This window comes from Motacilla alba, chromosome 21 (assembly GCF_015832195.1).
Source record: "Motacilla alba alba isolate MOTALB_02 chromosome 21, Motacilla_alba_V1.0_pri, whole genome shotgun sequence".
Classification (NCBI taxonomy): domain Eukaryota; kingdom Metazoa; phylum Chordata; class Aves; order Passeriformes; family Motacillidae; genus Motacilla; species Motacilla alba.
The window spans coordinates 5,929,685-5,950,760 of NC_052036.1; the positions used below are offsets into that span (position 1 = coordinate 5,929,685).

At 47.7% G+C, this 21,076-nt stretch overlaps 1 protein-coding gene across 3 annotated transcripts; it reads left to right on the forward strand.

Annotated features, from left to right (window-relative positions):
• The first annotated feature begins 175 nt into the window (after positions 1-175).
• HP1BP3 (heterochromatin protein 1 binding protein 3) lies at positions 176-20,975 on the forward strand. 3 transcript variants are annotated; one of them, XM_038159867.1, is made up of 13 exons: positions 176-238; positions 7,839-8,036; positions 8,442-8,544; positions 9,760-9,910; positions 10,249-10,408; positions 11,436-11,579; positions 12,405-12,485; positions 14,169-14,323; positions 15,050-15,140; positions 15,813-15,972; positions 17,936-18,047; positions 18,987-19,124; positions 19,839-20,975. In XM_038159867.1, exons 2-13 carry the CDS (start codon positions 7,941-7,943, stop codon positions 20,122-20,124), a joined length of 1,677 nt encoding a protein of 558 aa, XP_038015795.1. In that variant the 5' UTR covers positions 176-238; positions 7,839-7,940; the 3' UTR covers positions 20,125-20,975. The 3 variants fall into 3 exon arrangements, with proteins under 3 accessions (XP_038015795.1, XP_038015797.1, XP_038015796.1); XM_038159868.1 differs by lacking the exon at positions 176-238 and adding an exon at positions 1,602-1,756; XM_038159869.1 differs by lacking the exon at positions 7,839-8,036 and having other exon boundaries at positions 185-238.
• Positions 20,976-21,076: the final 101 nt, after the last annotated feature.

Below are 21,076 nucleotides of genomic sequence, written 5' to 3' on the forward strand. Positions count from 1 at the left end.
GCGCTCTCGCGCGACGTGGAGGCGGCGGGGCCGGAGGGGGGGGGGGAAGGGGGCGGCATTCGAAAAATGCCCGCGGCCTCCCATTGGCCCGCGGCGCCACCCGGCCACACCCCCCCGCCGCGCGCCGCGGCCACGCCTCCCCCGCTCGGCCCCGCCCCTCGGCCGCCCCCCCTCCCCCGGTCCCGCCGCCGCCGCCGCCGCCATTGGAGGCGCCGCCGCTTTGTGTCCGCCGGGCCCGGTGAGTCCCGGCCCCGCCCGCCCCCGGCGCCGCGCCGGGCGGGACACGGGGCCGCGCCCGGGAGGACGCGGGTGTTGCGCGCGAGGCGCGGGGGCGGCCTGGCGGCGCCGCCGAAAGGGCCCCGGAACTGCCCTCAGCGCGTCCCCCCCGCCCTCCCTGCCCTGACAGGCCCGGGGGAGCGGGGGTGTCGCGACGGGGAGTCGCGACACGCTGCGCGGGCACGGCTCAGTGTCGCGGTGGGCTCGGCCCGGCACAGGCCCGAGGAGGCGGCCCCGGGCCTCGGGAGTCCGCGGGCCCGGCGGGGCCTGGCGGGGTGCGGACCCGCGGGCCCTCACAAAGGAGCTGCGGGGCTCACACACGCCTCAAGCACGCCTCTGCCGTCCCGCCGACACCGGGCGAGCCCCGGGGAAGGTCAGCGGCGGAAGGGGCTGGCAGGGCCGCGACACAATAAATAATCGCTATTTATAAACTTAGGGAGCGCCTTGGCTCCCGCCGCGGCCTTCCCGCCTTCGGCCGCTCGGCTGTGCGGTTGTCTGGGGCTGTGCCTGCCCTAACTCGCCTCCTCAACGCCCGGCAAGTGCCACCGCTCCAGGGGAACCTCAGTCTGGCTCCGGTGTGCTCCGCTTCCTAAAAGAGGTCCCTAACCGCCCTCGGCGCTGATAGCGATGGATACAGACCCGTGTGAGGCTCCTGGCACCTCCGAGTGCCTCCCTGCGCCTGGTGCTCGCAGCCTGCTCAAGGAATGCTGATCGCCCTCCTCCCCATAGCGCACTTCTCTGTGGAGAAGGCTGTTCCAGGCAGGCTCCCGTTCCTGTATCGTTATCCTTCTTGCCGCTCTAGGCTGTGGGATGGTTTTGGGTAAAACAGCGCAAAGATTTAAGGCATAAAGGAGCAGCTTCTGGGGTGGCTCTTGCCAGGTCAGGGGGCCCCATCACCTTACCTGCTCCACCTGAGGACAGCTCCAGACTGGGAACACTGCTCAGAACAAATCTTTACCACGTGTATTTTGACTGTTTTCCCACTAACTGGTGTCTGCAAATCACTGGGGAACTGCCCAGCCTGTGCTGCAGACGAAAAGTTGGATTATGTGGGATTGTGGGTGTGTTCGCTCCTTTATACAGTGGAGCAGGGACTGATCGCTTGGATAGTTTGCTTATAGCTGTGGTATTTCTCAGATACTCGGGTATTTCTCACTTCTTAGGAGTCCTACTGAATTATTTCTGGGTTAGCAAGTGTGTCACTTCCCCATTCTTTACTAACTGTTAAGTGCTGTGCTCCGATTTCCCAGAACTTTTGATTTTTGACTTTTGTTTGCTTTGACCATAAATAGTATTTTTAGCATCTTCAAGAAAGAGTTGGCCGGCAGTGTTTGGCAGGCAGCTCCCATTGAGGCGGGAAAGGTTCGGAAGTGCTTGTGTTTGTAAACAGCTCCCTTCTCCATGAGAGCAGAGGCACCAGAGTTCAGATCGGGGGGGAGCTGTTTGATGGACTGGGCAGGAGAGCACAGACCTTCCTCAGGTGAGACTTCAGAAAATTGTTGGATAGAGTGGGAGATCCTCGGAAATCAGGAATGAGTAGAGAAAAAGAAAAAAACAACCCACATCATTCCTGTTGAGGGGAAGATCCTGGTATACATACCTTGGGAAAAGGTGGCTTTTGGAGCTTTCTCATGTTTACCTGTGTGAGCTTGATAATTAATGATCTTCTCAATTCATCGTGCACATTGGTCAGGCAGAAGCTCCTGAACTGCTTTTTTGTCTTCAGAATATATTTTCCTGCGGGGTTTTTTTCCCTTTCAGCAGAAAGTGACATGTAAATCTCTCAGCAGCGTTTTGTTACAAGTGACCTGGGGTCCTCAGAGGATTTAAACTTCTGTGAGAGGGAATAAAAGTGTTACAGTGATGGACTATAATGGGAAGTGTGGGTAGATTTCTTACAGACTGCAATAAAATAATGGCTTTTATCATGTATAGTTTTGTCTGTAGAATAATAAGTGATGGCTGAATAAGTAGCAGTTGGGAGGAGGGTTTACACTGTTGTTTTAAATTTAATCTATCTAGACAAGGAGGAGATGGCCTATAAAGGGCTCAAACCCTGGTCTGTAACACTTGCAGCCTAAATTTTCATTCAGGTGTCAGCAGTTTGTCAAAATTCATGAAGTTGGATCCTGATGTAAGATATTTTATCCAAGGCTATGAGAACTTTCAGCAGGGGGGTTTCATGTTGGAGTTGTTTTAGCTTTGTGACCTGAGCTTCATTTAAACTTGAAGCTGAGCCCTGTGCAAGCTGATGGGGGTGATTTCATCCCTCAGTGGCCATGTGGCGTAGACAGAGTGTGGAGAGTTTGGATCAAGGGCCATTCTAGCCAAAAACTGTTCAAAACTTGTAACTGTTCCTCAGAGCTTGTCACCATCGTGATCCTGGGCATCAGTGTGAAGATGGATTATTTTCAGACAGCCATGCAGGCAGAAGTTCTGCTTCACATTAATCCCTTGGCTGAAGTTTCTGTCAGTTTTAGGTATGATGATGGTGTAATTTAAGCTGTTTGCTGACTGTGGCTGTTTGGGGACACGAGGAAAAACCCCTGGGTGCAGGAATGGAAAATAATCCAGGCAACGGAAACGATCTGTTCTTACTGCCTTCTGTGCAGCTCAGAGATTGCTGGAGAGAGAATCAGAAACCTGTAGTGGTTTTCCGTTGAGCCGGTGCTCTTTGTGTGGGGAGCAGGGGAGGTGAGCCATGGGTGGTTACTTCTGCTTTAATAAGTTCATGTGGGGATTGGGCTGGTTTGGGGTTGCTGGTGTTGGACCCTAACAGAGACAAGTGCTGAGCTCACCCTGGGTGGGAGCATCAGTCTCACTCTAGTAATGTCCAGGTTTCTGGGGGTTTGTTTGTTTTGTTTGGTTGGTTTTTGTGGTTTTTTTGTTGTGGTTGTTGTGGGGTTTTTTTTGTTGTGGGGGGGATTTTTTTGTTTTTTTTTTTCCTTCAGGGAAAACAGCATCTGTGTGTGCAGAAGGGCAGGGTTTCATTTCTGCTGTGCTCTGTAAAACTCGGGACAGGCAAGGTGTAAGTTGGGTTGCATTCGTGGCATTCAGAGCCAGAGGCTCAAATTCAACGCTGAATGAAAATGTTTTCAAATGGAAATACATCTTTAGCCTTAAAAAACCCCTCCTTTGGGTCTCCGAGGGTAGGAATTCCTGCGGCTGCATGCCAGAAGTGTGAAGGATTTTGCTGTGCTCCCCTGAACCCTGCAGTGCATGGGGTTTGTTGTTCCCCCATACCCCACACGGGGCAGGAGGGGTGGAAATGGACTCTGTACAGGCAGAGGAGTTGAGGAATTGCTGCCTGGCAAGTGAGGAGCTCTGGGCTGTGTGTGCTCCTGCTTAATTGAAACAAGCTGCTCTGTGCAGGGCTCAGGTAGCCTGGAACAGCCCTGGGAGCCTCCAGTGCAGGAGAGCTGCAAATGCAGACCTTGGAGCTGAATCAGGGGGAAATTCCAGGGAGCTGGGACACCTCTGGGGAATGGTGGCCCTAAGGACCAGGACAAAACTTGTTGGATGCAGCAGGAGTGATGGGAACACCAGCTGTGCTCAGCACACGCGAGGGAGTTTCCAGTGGCTTGACAAATAAGGATCAGAAGTTGGAACTAACTTTATATTCTTTATTCAATAACATATTTTATTAATCTGCAGGACTTTAGACTGGTTTAAATGACTTAAGTACTCCTGGGCTGACTTAGCCAAGCTGGAGAAGCCAAAGGTGCTGGAGCACCTCGTGGGCAGGCAGGGCAGCCCCGGCTGGGAACTCCTGACAGACACATTTGTATCTGAGACGTTGCTGGATGATATAGATGATATACTGTGACCATGTACATCCTGAGGGTTTGGCAGAGTATCTGCTGCTGCCTGAGCTGGGTTTTTAGGGAACAGCTTGGAGGATTTCAGGGGCACGAAGCCTTGAAAGAGTTGTGCAGCTTGCAATTTAGAAGGTGGTACATCTTGGCACGTTTGATTTGGATTTGCAGAAGTATTTACATTTCCTGTGCTTTTTTCTGCGGTTTCCAAGTCTTTTAAATACTCTTGTGTATTATAGAGTAGTAAATAATTGTCAATAATCGCTAGCCTGGTTTTTGAACCCAGTTTTACTTTGCTTTCTAAGGCTTTTGGATAACAAGCAGCTGTTCTTGCTTGCATCACTTGTCAGGTTGTTGGATTTGTACCCCTTGACGCCCTTCCTTCTAACCTGCAAGTGCATAAACCCTTTTTTTAGCCCTTTTTGACCTCATTTCTAGGCCAGTGTCGTGTGCTTTGTACCCAGTCACATCTAGGTACATCAATCACCCCTAGGTGTCGCGTGACAGTAAGGGGACACCCCACTGGCCTGGGATTGGACACACTTCCTCATTTTTCCATTGCATATTTGTTTTCAGCCTGCTCACCCTACCCTGAGTCCCTGTCAGTTGGAGTTTTTGCCAGCCTGACACTTGGATTGCCACATTCAAAACCTAATTTATCCTGAAGCATTTGCTCTCAAAGGAGATTGAAGGCTGAGATAAGTTGAAAAATCTTAGAGCCAGCAGAAATTCAAAAACTCAGACAATTTTTTTTTTTTTAATTCTTGTGTCTTTTACACTGGTGGAGGGACTCCATGCTTTGGAAATGTTATCAAATATGTGTCTCACCTGAAGCCTCCCTTTATTTATTCCTAGTGGTGTGGTAGTTCAGGAGAAAATTGCTATGGGTGGTTCAGAGTTGTTCCTGAAAAGCTCTCTGTGCTTTTGGATTTTCCATTAGCAGCTGCTCCCTGAGCTGGAGAGTGGATTACACATTCCTGCTCATCTAGAAATCCAGGATTTTGGGGGGGTTGTTGCTTATCAGCTCATTGCTGGATTGCCTGCTTTGGAATAAGCAGTTCGTGATAGTCTGGGAGCCTGTGAACCTGCAGTTTTTCTATAGAAAAAGAAGTGTAACTCTGTGAGGAGTGACTTTCTGTCCTTTGGTGAAGGTTAGTATCCTGGTGGTGTTTTCGCTGCTCATGTGATTATATTTTTCTGACAGTTGATCAGATTTAAACGTTCATTAAAACCACCCAACAACCACCTTGAAAACTGCGTCCTCAGCTGGTGGCCTCCACCCCTTTGAAAGCCCAGTGTTTGTTTGGGGTTTGTGTAAATGCCAAACACAGTTGTTACTTTCATGTTTTATTGAGTGATGGTTGTGACTGTAGCTGTGGTTCCCGTTTAAAGCTGTCTTTTGAAATAGTGTGTCCAGGTAACAGTTGGTTTGGGTGACTTGATTTCCCCTTTACACAGATCTGGTTTATTTGGAGAGGGGAATGAGGTTTTCTACATTGTCATTGCAAAACTTTCTCTTTTTTTTTTTGCTGTATCTTTTTGATGAACTGAATTCAGGCCTGTTTGTGGTTGACCCTTCACGCTCAGTGCAGAAAACCACTTTTGATGCCCCTGTGGAAAGAAACGGGCTGAGCAGGCACAGTCCCTGCAGGGATGCTCTCACCAGCTGGGCTTCTGACCTTGCCCCTGCAGATCAGTGCCTTGCAGCAGGGAGGGGATTGTCCTCCTGCCCCTTTGATTCCCTGGGATGATCCATGCCTGAGGATGCAGAGGCAGTCAACAAGCCTGAACTTCTGCTGCATCCCAGTTTGTTTGTGTGTATTGTAGGCACAGAAGTGAGGAATTGTGGTAAGTTTTACTCTTGAGAGCAAAAAGTCTCCAGTGCTTTATACACTCATCTAAACAAAAGTGTTTTCAGAACTTGGGGAGTTTTAACTCAAAGCTGGGAGTACTGTTTTCATGTATGTGTCATGCAAGTCCCACAGCTTAAAAATAATAAACCTCAGGACTATGTCAGCCACAGTGTGGCTTGTGTGTGTTTTTTAATCCCGGGGAATGCATCTTTTGTAACTCCCAACTGATTTCCCTGAGGGGGAAATCTGTAGTTGGTTATTTTAAGACTCACTTCAAAATTCTGGCATTTCCTTAAAGGGCTTTAGACTCTGCTTGCTAGAAGAAACATTGGATATTGAGCTGAAGCCTGGTGCAGATTTTCATTTCTTCTTCCTTTCACTCTCCACAGCTGAGGAAGAAAGGTTCCTTAAAACAGGCCAATTTTTTTTAGTGTTGTGCTGTATTCTGTATATTCTAGTTGGCATTTATTATATTTTCACATCCTCACATTTCACAAGAAAGCTTCATGCATCTCAATTTTTTTTTTTGTTTTGTTTTGTTGGCATGTGCTGTGTTTTGATCTTTCTGTTTTGTCTCAGAAGAAAACATCCAGTGCCGTTGGGCTTTGCTTTCCCTGGTGCTGAGGCAGGAGCAGTTCCCCATGGGTTTTCAGAGTGGCTGCTCAGTTCCTGTCAGAAGTGCCTCTGACTGATTAGGGATCCCCACTGCTGAGTAACGACAGGACTGTATTTTTGGGCAAGAAGATGTTGGTGTGATATGAGCTGTGCAGTGGGGAGAGCAGTGCTGAAACTGGGCTGAAAGTCAGCTTGAAAGCAGGGCTGGGGCTGATGCTGGGGCTGTTCAAGAGGAAAACGCCCAGGCTGGAGAAATACCTATTGAAAGAGAAGGTCTATTGTAAGTGCCTGCCTTCTGAGCAAAAGGAGACACCCAGAGAGGTGCAAACGGGGCATTTGGCTGTCTGTCTGTCAGGAGGGGAGGAGGGCAGGCTGAGCCTCATCTTTGGATGCAGCTGGGACAGGCCCAGCCGTGGTTTGCTGGAGGTGAGGCTCTGCCTCTGAGGCTTTTAAAGGGGATGCTGAGAGGAAGGGAATGAGCCAATGAATCCTGGCTTTGTGATGGAATTAGTGGAACCCCTCTCCTTAGGAGCTCCACTCTCCCTAGGAGAGGCCAGTGCAGGCAGATGGGCAGCAGGTAAGAAAGGCTGTAAAAGCATCATAGTGGTAGGGGGTGAGACTTGATGAGTGTTAAGCTAAGCTTCAACCATTTGTTGTCCATGACAGTGCATGTGTTGGAGCAGAGCTTTGGCAAGCTTATGTTTTCTGGTAGAAGGCATGGAGACTGCTCTTCTGATTGTCTCTTTTTTTTTTTTTTTTTTTTTTTTTTTTTTTTTTTTTTTTTTTTTTTTTTTTTTTTTTTTTTTGTCAAAAGAATCCTTCATGTCTTTAAATTGCATGGGGTTTAGTTTGAGGGGGCATGGCTTGTGTTCCCAAAGCTTGTATCTTCTGCCTGACAGATGTAATGGTGTCATGCTTTAGCTCCAGGTGCCAGCTCCTGCTTTTACCCAAAGTCACTGAGTGACCAGTTCCTCACTCAGGGCACAGTGCAATGGCTGCCTCTCATCAGTGCTTGCCCTTAAAGAGCCTTTTTATCTTTCAGCCATCTTCTGATGGAGCAGGTCTGGCTTGCACCTTTCCCATTTCTGCTCCCTCATAGCTCACCACTTTGCATACATGTTTTAGCACCTTTGTTGAATGCAAGTCTTGCTTGTCAGTTGTGTTAGTCACGAGCTGTAAGTCATTTATCCTTTTCTTTTTAATCTTTAATTTGATAGATACGTGGACGTAGATGTTTTTGTTTTGTTAATTTTCACACCACATCTTTTCTGTACTTTAGGTTGACTCCTCACTGCACTGTGAAAACCATTAGGAAAAAGTCCTTGGGGTTAAAACCTGGGGCTCCACAGTTACCTGAACTTGTGTCTAGAAATTAATTTAAATGTCGACTGATCTGTCTGAAGCTGAACCCGTGCATCATAAGGCGCTTCCACTCTTAACGGGAGCTCAGCTGATCCACACGGACAAGTTAAGTGAGGTAGGGGCTGGCCCTTTCTCCAAGCTTGCCCTTGGATCAGTCCTTGGCTTCCAGTCCTGCTCAAGGTTACTCAGTACTCTTTCTGCCCTGCTTCAAGGAAACTCGACTGGGAGTCTAAGAAACTCTGCTTCCCCTTCCCTGCTTTCCCTGAGATGATGTGTCTGTCAAAATCCTCAAATGCTCATCTCATTTAATTTGGAATTGAAATTATTTCTTTTATAACTGTAAAATGTGGAACTGTCCTCTCCTAGTATGCTTTGAAGAAGCTGGTTTGAGGGCTACTGTCTTTTAACGTCCTAAAAAATCCAAACCAGAATATTTCTACTTATGCTGCTTTGATTTACTTTAATCAAAACTTTCCAGTTCTCTCCAGCATCTGTGCTGATTTTCACGTGCTTTTTGTAGAAAGTGGAAGACGACACAATGCCAATCCGCCGCTCGGTGAACGCTTCTTCCCGAGAAACTCCTCCCAAAAGCAAACCTGCCGAAGGGGAAGAGGTCAAAGCAGGTACAGTCGTGGTTCTACAGGGGGTTCATGTGTATCCAAACACAGGCTGACTCTGAAACTCCTGGAAAACCCTGCAGCCAGGATAAAATATTATTAATATTTGGCTCCTTGTCACAGGCTTTTCCAGGATTTGTGTTTTGCAGACACTGTTTTCAGTCTGAACCCACTTGTTTTGTCTTTTATACCCTGTGTCACTCCAGACATGAAAATATGGCTAAATGTTGCCCCTTTTAAGTTTGCACATCCTTTAGGGTGAAGAAATTGTGAAATTTCAGTAGCATCAGAACGATGGTTTGAGATCAAAAGGTGAAGTTAATGAATGGAAAAACAGAGTATTCAATTTTTTTTCTCAATTTTTCGGAGCAAAAATGTTTTACCACAACGTGTCATGCAGTCTAGCCTGATATTAACATGACTGCTCTTAGCAGCTTGGCCTCAGTGTCCCAGAACGTGTCATTTCACTACTACAGTCAGTTGATTTCACTGACTTTGTCCTTTGTCCACAAGTGAAAAAACTACCTACAAAACCAACTCTTCATTCTGTGTATTTTAAAGGCCTCCATGGGAAAGCTGCACAGGAATGTATCAGAAATGCTTAAGCTGCTCAGAGCAGTGTTGGTGGGCAGTTATTTATCCAAAGAGTGTGGAATTTAAGTTTATATGCATTTTTTTCTAGTAGGCAGCCCAGTCTAAGGCCTGTTCTCAGCTAAATGTAATTTTGTGGATTTTTAATTTCCTTGGTAAGTTGCTTTCTGACTGGATTTGATCCTTCTGATCTACAAGTGCTCCTGCCAACGCACGTGCCACCTAAAGCTTTGCCAAGTCTGGGAAAATGTGATGGAATTGTAATTATCCTTCAGGTGCTTTTGTGTTTGAAAACAACTGGGTCCTAAGCAAAGCTACTTCTTAGAATCCCAGGCCTGTCTGCAACAGCAGCTTGTGGAGTTAAGAGGAGAACACTGTTGGAACTGGTTAATTGTGAAAATGTTGCATGATGTTGTTTGCAGTTGTTCTGGCATTTGAGGGCTGATTGAACCTTTATTGAAGCTCTTTTCAGTACTTCCCTTTTTAAATAACACATTTAAGTTAGTGAAAATATTTGGTGGGAAATAAGTAGTGGGGTGTGTTCTTCAGTTTGGCTTTTGTTCCCTCTACCTTCCTAAAGAGTAAAAGCTGGGTTTGGACAGTAACTTGATGCTTTTTCACATCTTCTAGATGCAGAAATCACCTCTGAGGAATCTGCCTCTGTTGGAGAGGAGCAAGAGACTGAAACCCTGCCTGCTGCATCCAGTGAAGCAGAACAGCCAAAGGAACCTGAGAATGAAGGGAAGGAGGAAACAAAGTCCTCAGAAGAAACCAAAAAGGAGTAAGGCTTACTTGGTGCTGAATTCGGGGGTTTGGGTAGGATTCTAAAGGAAGTCAGGCTCTACAGAGAGAAAAGGAAAATGAGTGCCTTAAGGTGCCTCTCCTTAAGATGCTTCTAAGGAAGAAGCTCCTGATCACATGGAGCTACTGTTCTCAAGCATGTGAAGCTGAATACCAATACAAGGTCTCTCTTTTACTAATAGAAACATCAAAGTAGTCCTTAAGTTACATTCAATAGTGACAGATATTCTGGGCTTTTGTTGTTGTTGTTGTTCTTGTCCTGCTTGTTGGCTTGTTTTAGTGCCTCTTGTCTTACTATTGCCCTGCATTTTCCTTAAGCGAGAAGGATCAGACTAAGGAGAAGGAGAAGAAGGTGAAGAAGACCATCCCTGCGTGGGCCACGCTCTCTGCCAGCCAGCTGGCCCGGGCACAGAAGCAGACTCAGATGGCAGCCACCTCCCGGCCCAAAATGGATGCGATTTTAACCGAGGCCATCAAGGTGGGCAGGACGCAAATGGGTTTTTATTCAATTTGTGTTCTAAAACATGCAGTTTCAGCTTGCTGAGGTGCGGGTGGCAGTGCTGTGTGTTAGCAGGAAGCTGAGTGTGTAAGATGGGTGTGCTTGTCCTGGAAGCCTGACATGTGAGTCCGTGAGGATGATGAGGAGCCCTGTAGCTGATTTTTTTGTTTAGAATTTGTTTCCCTCCCTAATTGCATTATGAGGAGCAGCTAGGATGGCATAACCTGGTTGATTGCTGTCATAATTTTGTTTGCTGTGCCTCCTAGCCACATTTAACTTCATTTACCTGGACTCATCCATCTATTTGATACATGTGCTTTCTTTTAGCATTAACTTACTCTAACTCAGTACAGATATATATATATAACTCAGTACAGATATACTGTAAACCTGGATTCCAGGGTCTTGGTTTACTTGGTCTTGGTTTACTCAATCCCTCCTGACTGTGAGAGGAGATCTCTGCTGTTGTAGCTGTGCTGCTGCTCTCCCCTCAAGGCTTGGTCACTCCCTTCAGAGGAGGCCTGGACTCCACCAGCCTTAATTGCAAGATGGCCTTTCCATCCATCTTCAAAAGATGAACTTCACCTTAGGTTTTGCTAGTTTACTGATGTCAATCCTCCATCTTCTTAAAAAATAATTGGCAAGTTGTTCCAACTTAATGATTACTCAGTGTGGCATTAATAAAGTGTTAGTAAATCAGTTGTGCAGCATTGCCAAAAGGTGACTATTCTGTATTTTAAGCCATTCTGTGTGAGGGCTTCAGAGCAGGGGGGTAGTAGATATGTGCTTGCTGTGCTGCTTTTGTGTTGTTTGTGTTGCTCTTCAGCTACTCAGACAAGGAAAGTTAAGTATTTTGTTAGTCATGTTTTATACTTGATTCACAGTGGGGAAAGGCCAGCCCTGGCATCCTGTGGTGGCCTGTGTGCATCAGTACAACCTCTGTTCTTCCACCCCGCTCAGGAGAATTCCAGTGTGGGTGGTTTCCAATGTTTTGTGTCTGTTTCAGGCCTGCTTTCAGAAGAGCGGCGCCTCGGTCGTTGCAATACGGAAATACATCATCCACAAATACCCTTCCCTGGAGCTGGAGAGGAGGGGATACCTCCTGAAGCAAGCACTGAAAAGGGAGCTGGAGAGGGGAATCATTAGGCAGGTAAGAGCTGCTTCGTGGAGCAGCACTGGAGATGGCATTGCTGAAGAGAGGGACTGTTTCCAAGGGCCCGGAGTGCCAGGACAAGGGGGAATGGCTTTAGAGACAGAGGACAGAGTTAGATGAGGTATTGGAATGGAATCCTTCCCTGGAAAGGTGGGCAGGCCCTGGCACAGGGTGCCCAGAGCAGCTGTGGCTGCCCCTGGATCCCTGGCAGTGTTCAAGGCCAGGTTGAACAGGCTTGGAGCAACCTGGGACAGTGGAAGGTGTCCCTGCCCACGGCAGGGATAGAACTGGGTGAGCTTTAAGATCCTCCTCAGCCAAAACCATTTCATGATTCTGGGAACTGCATAGGAATTCCTTAACTCCATTAGAAGGTCTATGGGCTGAGCATGTTCTCCCTCATGGAGGTTCCTCAACCTCTGTCCCTGCTTTGTTGGACACTGGCAGCATTTCAGCACTGTTGTGTCAGTTGCATGCTTGGCACCGTTGGTTTTTGTGCAATTCCTGCCGTTTCTGGGTGTTGTGTCACACAGCAGCACATGAGTCCAGCAGTGTCACTTCTGCAGCAGCGTGGGTTTAACACTGCAATTTTTGCCTGTGTTATCTGTCAGGATCTCCTGGTCAGCACAGCAGAGTATGTCCCAATGTCTGGCTGCTGTTTCTGATCTTACTGAAGTTTCAGTGGGCTCAAGTCAGGCCTCTGCCATAAAAACCCACTGCAGGGTGACAGTGCATTCAAAATCTGCATCATGATGAGTTCCTCTCAGGTTGTTAATATTCTGAGTTACTCTGTTAAGGACTGAAATTGACTTTCTCTTGAACCAGGTGAAAGGAAAGGGAGCTTCTGGGAGCTTTGTGGTGGTGTCTAATGCAGGCAAAACTGTTCCAAAAGCCAGAGACAGAAAGGTAAGATGGATCATTTTAAACAACACTTTGAAATATACTGCACTGAAACACGTGTACCTTACCCCACGTTCTCAACCCAGTGTTCTCCTCCCTGTGCTTTTTCTCCCCGAGTACAGCAATTAAAACACCCATCCCACTGGTATCAGAAAGCTACTGTGAGGAACTAAACCCAAGTCGAATGATCAAAATCTCAGTTTTTAAATGTTTACATTAACCCCCTAGGCTTTGGTTCAGAGACAGAAAACTGAATAACCATCAAACTTCTTCTGTCTTTACCAGGCAGGGAGAGATGCCCCTCAGGTGTTGGAAGGAAGTTTTGTGCTACTGCTCTGTGTGTGTTTATCTGTTGTGTGGATAAAGGGAAGACTCCAGTATTTAGGACTGAGGGGAATGTTTTCCCATGAGCTGTGAGGACAGAGGGAGGAAGAAGAAAATATCCAAAGGCTTCTGGAAGAAAGCTGCTGATGCTCACTCAGTGTTGTTGGGGATGGTTTATTGAGCTTCACAGTTAGTTGTGGTTCCAGCACTTCTGATCTCCACTCCATGCAGTGTTGAGTGTGTGAAACACATTCCTAACGCTGCAGTTACAAAATGTTTAGCTGGAATTGCAAATTTCTTGGGATTAAGACAGATGACATTGGACATGTAACACCTTGGTGGTCATCTTCTGCCTCCTGGGGTGACCAAAAGCCCTGAAACTGAACTTGATGTAGGGCCCTGGAGGAAACTAATTGCAGTTCACTCGCTGGCTCCACAAGAAGTGTGAGCAAGGCAGCCGGTACCTGCTGACACATCACCTCTCTCTGCAGTGTATGGGTGTCTTTGTTCCCAGTTACTTTGTCTGTGTTGCAGCAAAACAAATGTTTTGGATGAATCTGGCTGGCAGGGGAGCAGCTCCCTCTCCCATTGCACTGTTTGCAGAGCTGCTGTTCGGCATCAAATCAGAGAACTTCAGCACATTTTCTGTGTAAAGAACAGACCATTTTTCCCTGATTGTCCCCTCTCATAGTAACAAAAGGGGTGGAGGAGAACTCAGAATGGAACATTGGCTTCAATCAAGATTTTATTGTGTTGTTTAGAAAACAAAATAAAGGACTCCTGTTTAGCTGTTCATTTTGGGGAAGGGGAAGATTTGATTTGTGTAAACAGGTTCTGTCTTTGAGTTTTGTGTCAGCATGTATCATCATCTTCACAGAAAGGGTTGTAAAGCATTGGCACAGGGGATCCAGGGAGTCACCATCCCTGGAAGTCTTCAAAAAACCTGTAGATGTGGCAACTGGGGACGTGGTCTGGTGGCGAATATGTCAGTGATGGGTTAATGTTTGGACTTGATGATCTTGGAAGGCTTTTCCAGACTGAATAATTCTGTGATTCTATGATTTTTCTTCTGTCTCACTGAAGTGTGGCAGAGGAAAACATCTATAGCAAGAGGAAGGAAATAATTAAAAATACAGATGTTAGGTACTCAGCAATTTTTATTTGTAAAGCCTTTCTAAAACTCCTGTGAAAATTCAGACAGATTTTCTGTATATCTCTTAAGCTGCAAACTGGTTTTAAGTTGTTAAAGAGCTGCCTTACAGCTCCTGAGTTTCCAGCTCAGCAGCCAGTGTCAGGAGCACTTACCCCATGTGTGCATTGCTGGTTCAGAAACCCAGCTGGTGCATGCAAGTCTGTGTGTTCCAGAAAAGCACTTCGGCCCCGAGCGCAGAGCAGCAGGTGAAGCTGGAGGACGTCCTGCCACTGGCCTTCACCCGCCTGTGTGAGCCCAAGGAAGCTTCTTACAGCCTGATCAAGAAATACGTGTCTCAGTATTACCCCAAACTCAAAGTAGATATAAGGTGAGTGCTGCAAGTTGCTTTAGCAAGCAGAGGACTGGGGAAACTGGGCTTTCCTCTGGTTCTGTCTTGCTTCACGATGATTCAGTCTGGTATTTAAGCCAGCTGCTGCTCTGAGTTGCAGAGCCTGTGGGAAAGCTTGAGGAAAAGCTGTGCCTTTTCTTGTGTCCCTCCACATCCCATCTTTGTTCCTGACACCACCAGCAGCGCTGCTCTGTACACCTAAACCATCCCCACATCCCTTCAGTGCCTGGATGTGAAGGGCTCTCCTCGGGGTCTCATGCCCCCTGGATCTGCTTTAGGCAGCACATACGTACAGCAATCTCTAAGCTGACCTGTGCGGAGCGAGTTGAGGCTTGACGAGCAAAACTAGGACATGACCCCTGTACGTCATGTCTATCAGGATTCTGTCAGCCCTTGTTTGCCTGTGAGCTGAGTGCCCACCGTGTCCAAATGTGCTGCTCAAGGTGAGTGGGTTCTTGCCGGGGTCGCGTGCCCGGAGCTGCCGGCGGTGCCGTGACACCGAGCCCGCGCCGCCGCTCAGCCCCCAGCGTGGTGCCACCTTCTGCCCGGGCAATGAGCCTCGCTGACAGGTCTCCATTTAAAGTATCTGCATGTAGGCAGACACTCTAAGTGCTGCTCTGCTCACACGCTGCAAAGCGCTGTTTCTCTGTTTGTTTTTGGAGCTGTCAGTGTGTGTCAGTAAAGCTTTCTCCTCCTGTGTTTCAGACCCCAGCTGCTGAAGAACGCCCTGCAGAGAGCTGTAGAGAAGGGCCAGTTAGAGCAGATCACAGGGAAGGGAGCATCTGGGACATTCCAGGTCAGAGACTGGGTTCATCCTTGTTGACCACAAGCCTCGGATGTCAGTTACTACGCCCTGTCCCCGGGTTTCCCTGGGCAGCCCTTTCTTCAGCAGTCTGGCACGCTCAGCGCTTGTCCAGCTATGAAGCAGTAGGACTCTTGTTCTCCTCTCAGTCTCCGTTTCAGGAGCAGACCCCCGTTCCCTTGCTGAGCGTGCTGCATGCACTGCTCAGCTCTGACTCACCAGCACAGTAGGGAGCTGGTGGGGTAAGCTTTCCTTTCCATCCCTCACTGGAAGTGCAGCAGGTACCCCAGATGCCTGCAACATCTTTTACTCATGTGTGTGCCACGGAAGTCTCTTGGGTACATTTGGTCCGTGGGATGGAGGAAGATGTGATTTATTTTGCTTTCTTTCCTCCCCTGAGCAATAGGCCCTTAGACTGCCACATCCTTGCAGTGTATTTGGGGGCTGGGGTGAGGTGTTGCTGATAAAGCCCCCCAGGCCAGCTGACTGACTAGGCCTGTCCTCCCACCTACAGCTGGGAGAGCAGCGTTCCCTGTGCAGTGTTTTAATATTAAACGTATCTGTGCTAATGCAGGAGCGCCGACCCACCTGGTGCAGAGGAGCTTGTCCTGACCTGGTTTGGGAGAATTTTGTCTTGATGCTTTTCTCTTCCTCCTTGGAAAATAGCTGAAGAAATCAGGGGAGAAGCCCCTGCTGGGTGGGACTCTGATGGAAGATGCCATCCTGTCTGCTATTGCGGCCATGAACGAACCGAAGACCTGCTCCACCACAGCGCTGAAGAAGTATATCCTGGAAAATTACCCAGGGACCAACTCCAACTTGCAGGGTAAAGTACTGATCCCTGTACCACTTCTGTTCTGCGTGCTGAGAGAGTCCTGCAGCTGCAGATGTGCCTGTGCAGCACCTTTAAACTGCTCTGTTGAGCTTGCAGGGAGCTGCAGCTGCTCAGCCCTTTGTGCTGCAGAGATGCTCTCGGGTTTTAGTTCCCATCAGTCGCTTTCAAGCCAGTTCCTGAGACAGAATGCATGATTCTCTTGTCTATAGCCAGGAAGGGGGAAGAGTATTTAAGTACTTAATTGTTCTTAAATCACCAAGTTGATTTCATATCTCTCTGCTTTGAAAGGGAGAGCAGCTTGGCATCAATGCAGTTCCTAATTACTTTTTATTGAGAGAACTTGTGTAGTTTAACTTTTTTTAAAAATTCACGAGCACCCCTCTTACTGATTTGTTTGAGGCCCTACTTTGCATCTGATTTTTAAAAGGTCAAGCAAATAAGGAGAATTTTATTTGCAAGGGAGATTTGGCATGTCTTTGTTCCCAGGAGTGACACTAATGTCTGGTTTGACTTTTGCCTGAGCAGAAGCTTTCAAGCAGATGTTCTAGTGGCTTATTCAGGTTATTTGGGCTGAGCCCCCATGCAGTCGGTTGGTGCTGGAGGTCTGTAGAGACAGGCTGAGGTCACAGTGGTCTCTGCTCAAACCTGAACATAGATCAGTTTGTTCCTGTGGTGTCACCGAGCTGGTGCTACTCCTCAGGAGCAGAGAGGAGATTTCTCATCCCACAGTCTTTACCCGGAGCTGGAGCACAGCATCAGCACAGCTGTTTGGTGCAGGGCTACTGACACACAGAACAGGCTCCAGGACTGAAGGAGCTGCCCTGAGGCCTTCTGCCAATTAGAAATTGATGCTGAGCAAGACTTCTTAATCTCAGGGCAGGAAAAAGAGGTTCCAGGCTTCCTAAACCCTCACACGGTTTATTTTCAGGACCATTGGAAATGTCCCTGGTCCTTAGGACCTGTGTTGAGCCAGCCTCAGTGCTTGTCACTCCTGCAAGGCCGATAAGGAAATCTCAGCTTGCAATCTGTTGTTTTCTTTCTCCTTCCGTTACATAAAAGGAATTTTGATGATCTCTGCTTTGTTCTGAGAGAACCAGAGGAAGATCTGGTGAGATGCAAAAAGCAGGCGGCTACATGCTGCAGAACAGAGCTCTGCTCTCCTCCCCACTTTATGGCTCCCTGCAGAACTGAACTTGACTGGAGTCAAATCCCTTACCTGCTGTTATTGACCTTTGACACCCAGAGTGAAACCAGCCTTGTGGTTATAAAAACTTTGGAACATGCTAGAGAGCAAACCTTGTTTTTTCCTGGGAGCTCAATATGCAAATGGCCCCTCTAATTCAGCTGAAAATGGTTCTGAACTGATTAAACAACCCAAGCCCTTTGCCAGAGACAAAGATCCCCTGTACTTGCACAGTTTGAGTTTCAGTTCTTACACAGTACACAATGGAATGGCTGGAATAAAAGTCTGGAATTAAAAACTGGAATAAGAAGTTCATTTGTTGTATTTGCAGACCAAGTATTTTACCCTTTAAAAACAAAACAAAAAGCAAACCACAGTATGGGTAAAGATGCAGCACATACAACATTTAGAACATGAGGAGATCAAAACCAGGGTAAAAGGCTTGTTTTAAACCACACTTTAGAGGACATCCTGAGACCTGGGTTAAATTTGGACAGAGGTAGTTACACAGTGCTCTTGAATGACTTATGAAGGAGCATCCCATGGTCAGGACATCAGAAACATGCAATGTTCTCGACTCCTTCCTTTGGAAGTTTAAAGCCACTCTTACCAGGTGCTCAAGAACAATATCTTGTATCTTGCTCAAATTGACTTGAGAGGATTTCCCATCCTGACTCCAGCTCTGATTTCAAAGGGCACGGTAGAGAGCAGTCAGATCAGACAAGAGGATAAAGATAGTAACACAACCTTTCTCTGATTTCTTTTCCACAGTGCACCTACTGAAGAGAACCCTGCAGAAATGTGAGAAGAATGGCTGGATGGAGCAAATCTCTGGGAAGGGCTTCAGTGGAACCTTTCAGCTTTGCTTCCCTTATTATCCCAGGTAAAGAGCTTGTCTGTAAAATGATGTTCAGGGGTTTTGCACAGCTCAGGTATCAGAGCTGGAGTTCATGAGCCAACATCCTGTTTACAGGGAGGTTGTGGAGGGTTTACTCACTGGTGAACCGCCACATTGTCACCCATGCTCTGGATAATGGCAATACTTGGGTGAGCAGAAAGCTGACTTCATTAGCAAGGGAAGCTTTTAAGGGCCATAGAAATACTGGGCTCCGTGTTCTCAGGCAGTCTGTTGTGCTGCTTTTGTTGCAGGCTGGGCTATTTAAGTGTTCTGTGCTAAAACCAATTCACCTGAGCAGGGAGTGGGGTGGGTTCTCCATGCCAGGATGCTCCTAAGGAGCAGGACCCAGCTGTTCCTTCCTTAAGGGAAGAGAGGTGGGAGGGGGGGAGGATGACCTAGATTAGCTACTCTGAGTCTAAACCAGCCTTTCTTCTCCTGCTGTGAGCTGATACTGTGCTGGGCCACGTGGAGCCCTGGGATGAGGCCTTGGTGTGTCAGGAAGAGCCAAATGGCAGCACAGTCACTGAAGTGCCTGCTCCCCAGCTCCCTTTATTGCTCTCATCAGCCCTCACAGCTTCAGCCATGCTTAGCTGCTGGGGTCTGATCCTGCCCCTTTGCTGGTCCTCTCCCTGGGTTTGCAGGGAAGGAGCAATGAGGGATTGGAAAAATGGGGAAATGGAGAAGGGACAGCTTAGGGCTGGTACATTCCCAGGCTATCATGTTTCTGCCATTGCAGAGACTAAATAACCTTGGTTTGGGACAGCAGCAATCACAGAATTCCTGGGGGTATTTCTGGACTGGGCTAAAGCTGTAACCTCAGGGGGAAGCTGCAGTGCCAGAGGAGAGCCAGGGTCACCCAGGGCTTGCCTACCCTGGAGTTGTACCTGAGAAGCAAATCGTGCTCTGACCAGACCCCTCTTGTAGCCCAGATGTGCTCTATCCAGAGAAGCAACAGGATGAGGATTCTGAGGAGTCTGATGAGGAAGAAGAGGAGGAATCTGAGGAGGAAGAAGAATCTGAAGAGGAAGAGTCTGAGGAGGAAGAGCCACCACCAAAGAAGAGGTATGGCAGCATGAGAGATGAGTGGGCTCCTTTGGGTGCAATAAGTGTCTGTCAAAGCTGTAGAGTGCTCAAGTGCATCTCTTGCTGTGGTGACCTGTCCACAGGGCAGCTGCTCACAGGTGTTGGCAGAAGTTTCTAGTTATTCCTTATTTCAGAGATACTGACCTCCCCCGTTCATAATTTGAAGCCTTCCTCTTTTCTCCTCCCGATGAGAGAGAGCCTGTGTTTGCATTGCCTTTAGTCTCCTGCTTTAGAAAGTGTGATGTTTCACATGGAATTTTTTGTATTTATTGTTTCCTTAAAAGAATTCTTCCCTACAGTAATTATTTGCAGCTCTGTAGCCAGATATGAGACCTGCCTCGCTCAGAATTTGGACTTAATATGAGTGTTTGTTAAATAATAAAATCCCATTTAGAGAGGAGAGATAGTGCTTAAGGCTCTTAATTGTTCTGACAGCTGACTGATTCACTGTCATTATTTATATGTTTATTTGCCTAACAAAGGGGTTGGAAGCTGGCAGCTCTGTGGGGATGGGAAGTGCTCAGTGTGGAACTACCAGAGGAGCTCTTGCTCTTTGGGATTTAGCTCATGGAATGTGCTGGCAAAGGACAGGGATGCCAAGATGTGCTTCATTTATGCAAATTGCTGACAGCAGCCCTGCTCTGGGTACCGTTTGTGCCTCCACTCAGCTCCTGTGCTGTCTCTTCCTGACAGGATGCAGAAGAGACCACCCCCCAAATCCCGGAGCAGGGCCCCTCCGATGAAGCGAAGAGAGTCCAAACCCAAGCCAAGGAAAACCCCCACTGCCCGCCGGGGCAAAGCAAAGCCCCCTCCCAAGGTCAAAACCCCTGCTAAGAAAGCCAAACCAGCAGCCCCAGCCATCAAGAAAGCCTCCAGTGGCAGCTCTTCCAAGAAACCAGCAGCCAGTGGGAGGAAGGAAGTGAAACCCTCTGCCAAGGGCAAATCCACCATGAGGAAATCTCTCCGGGCAAAAAAGTAAAACGTTTCCAATGTCAGGGAATCCCATGGTCAAATCCACAATCTTGTTTTATAAGTCAATGTGCATTTGTATTTTAGTTCTGATGCTTAAACACTTCTTTAATTTTTTTTTAATTTTTTTCTCTTGAATGATGGGGAAAAGCTGAAAACTAAATCAAACCAACCCGAGCATTCGTTAGATCTCGATGCTGTGCCTCGTGCCTGCCCCTCCCCTGGAACGAGTCATCTTTACTTTCTGCAATAATTTTAGGACTTTTCTAGGACGTCTCTAATCTGTACATTTATGGTATTCCACGTGGGTTTCGGGGGGGGAGGGTTGGCTTTTAAAACAATTCTTCAGAGAAGATCTTTATACCTTTAGACAGCAGGAACAGGATGATCAGGGGAATGTGATTCTTTACTGAGAAGGTGCCGTGGCAGTGGAGTCCTCCCTAGATCCCTGCGTGCTGAGCTCCTTGGTGCTCCCGTGAGGGAGCTGTGTACAGACAGCACTTGCACTGAGCCCTGAGGTGCTGCTCTCCTCAGCCACAGGCCCAGGGCTGGCTGCTGAGTCGGATCCTTGGTGTCTCCTGAGGGTCTGGTGCCAGAGGGGCTCCAAAAGGGGCAGCTCTCGGTTAGGCGGGTGATTTGAATTAGTGTTTCCACACCACATCTGTTACCTTAAAACCAAAATATATCAAAGTCTTCTTGAATCCAACTTTCAAATGTTTTTAAGAGATGAAAAGCCTGAGTTTGTCACCTCTTGTTTACCCTTTTTTAAAGAGAAGTTGGAGAGCTATACAATTGCTAATGTAGAGATGTTGATAAGTGAAGAACATGCGGTTTGCTAAAATAAAATGAAACTAGATTCCAGGCCTGCCTTCTGTGTCCATTCTCTCCTCGCCCCAGCTTCTCCTCCTGGGAAGGTAGAGAAGAGGGAATACAGTCACCACGGATTGCTGCAGAGGCAGATC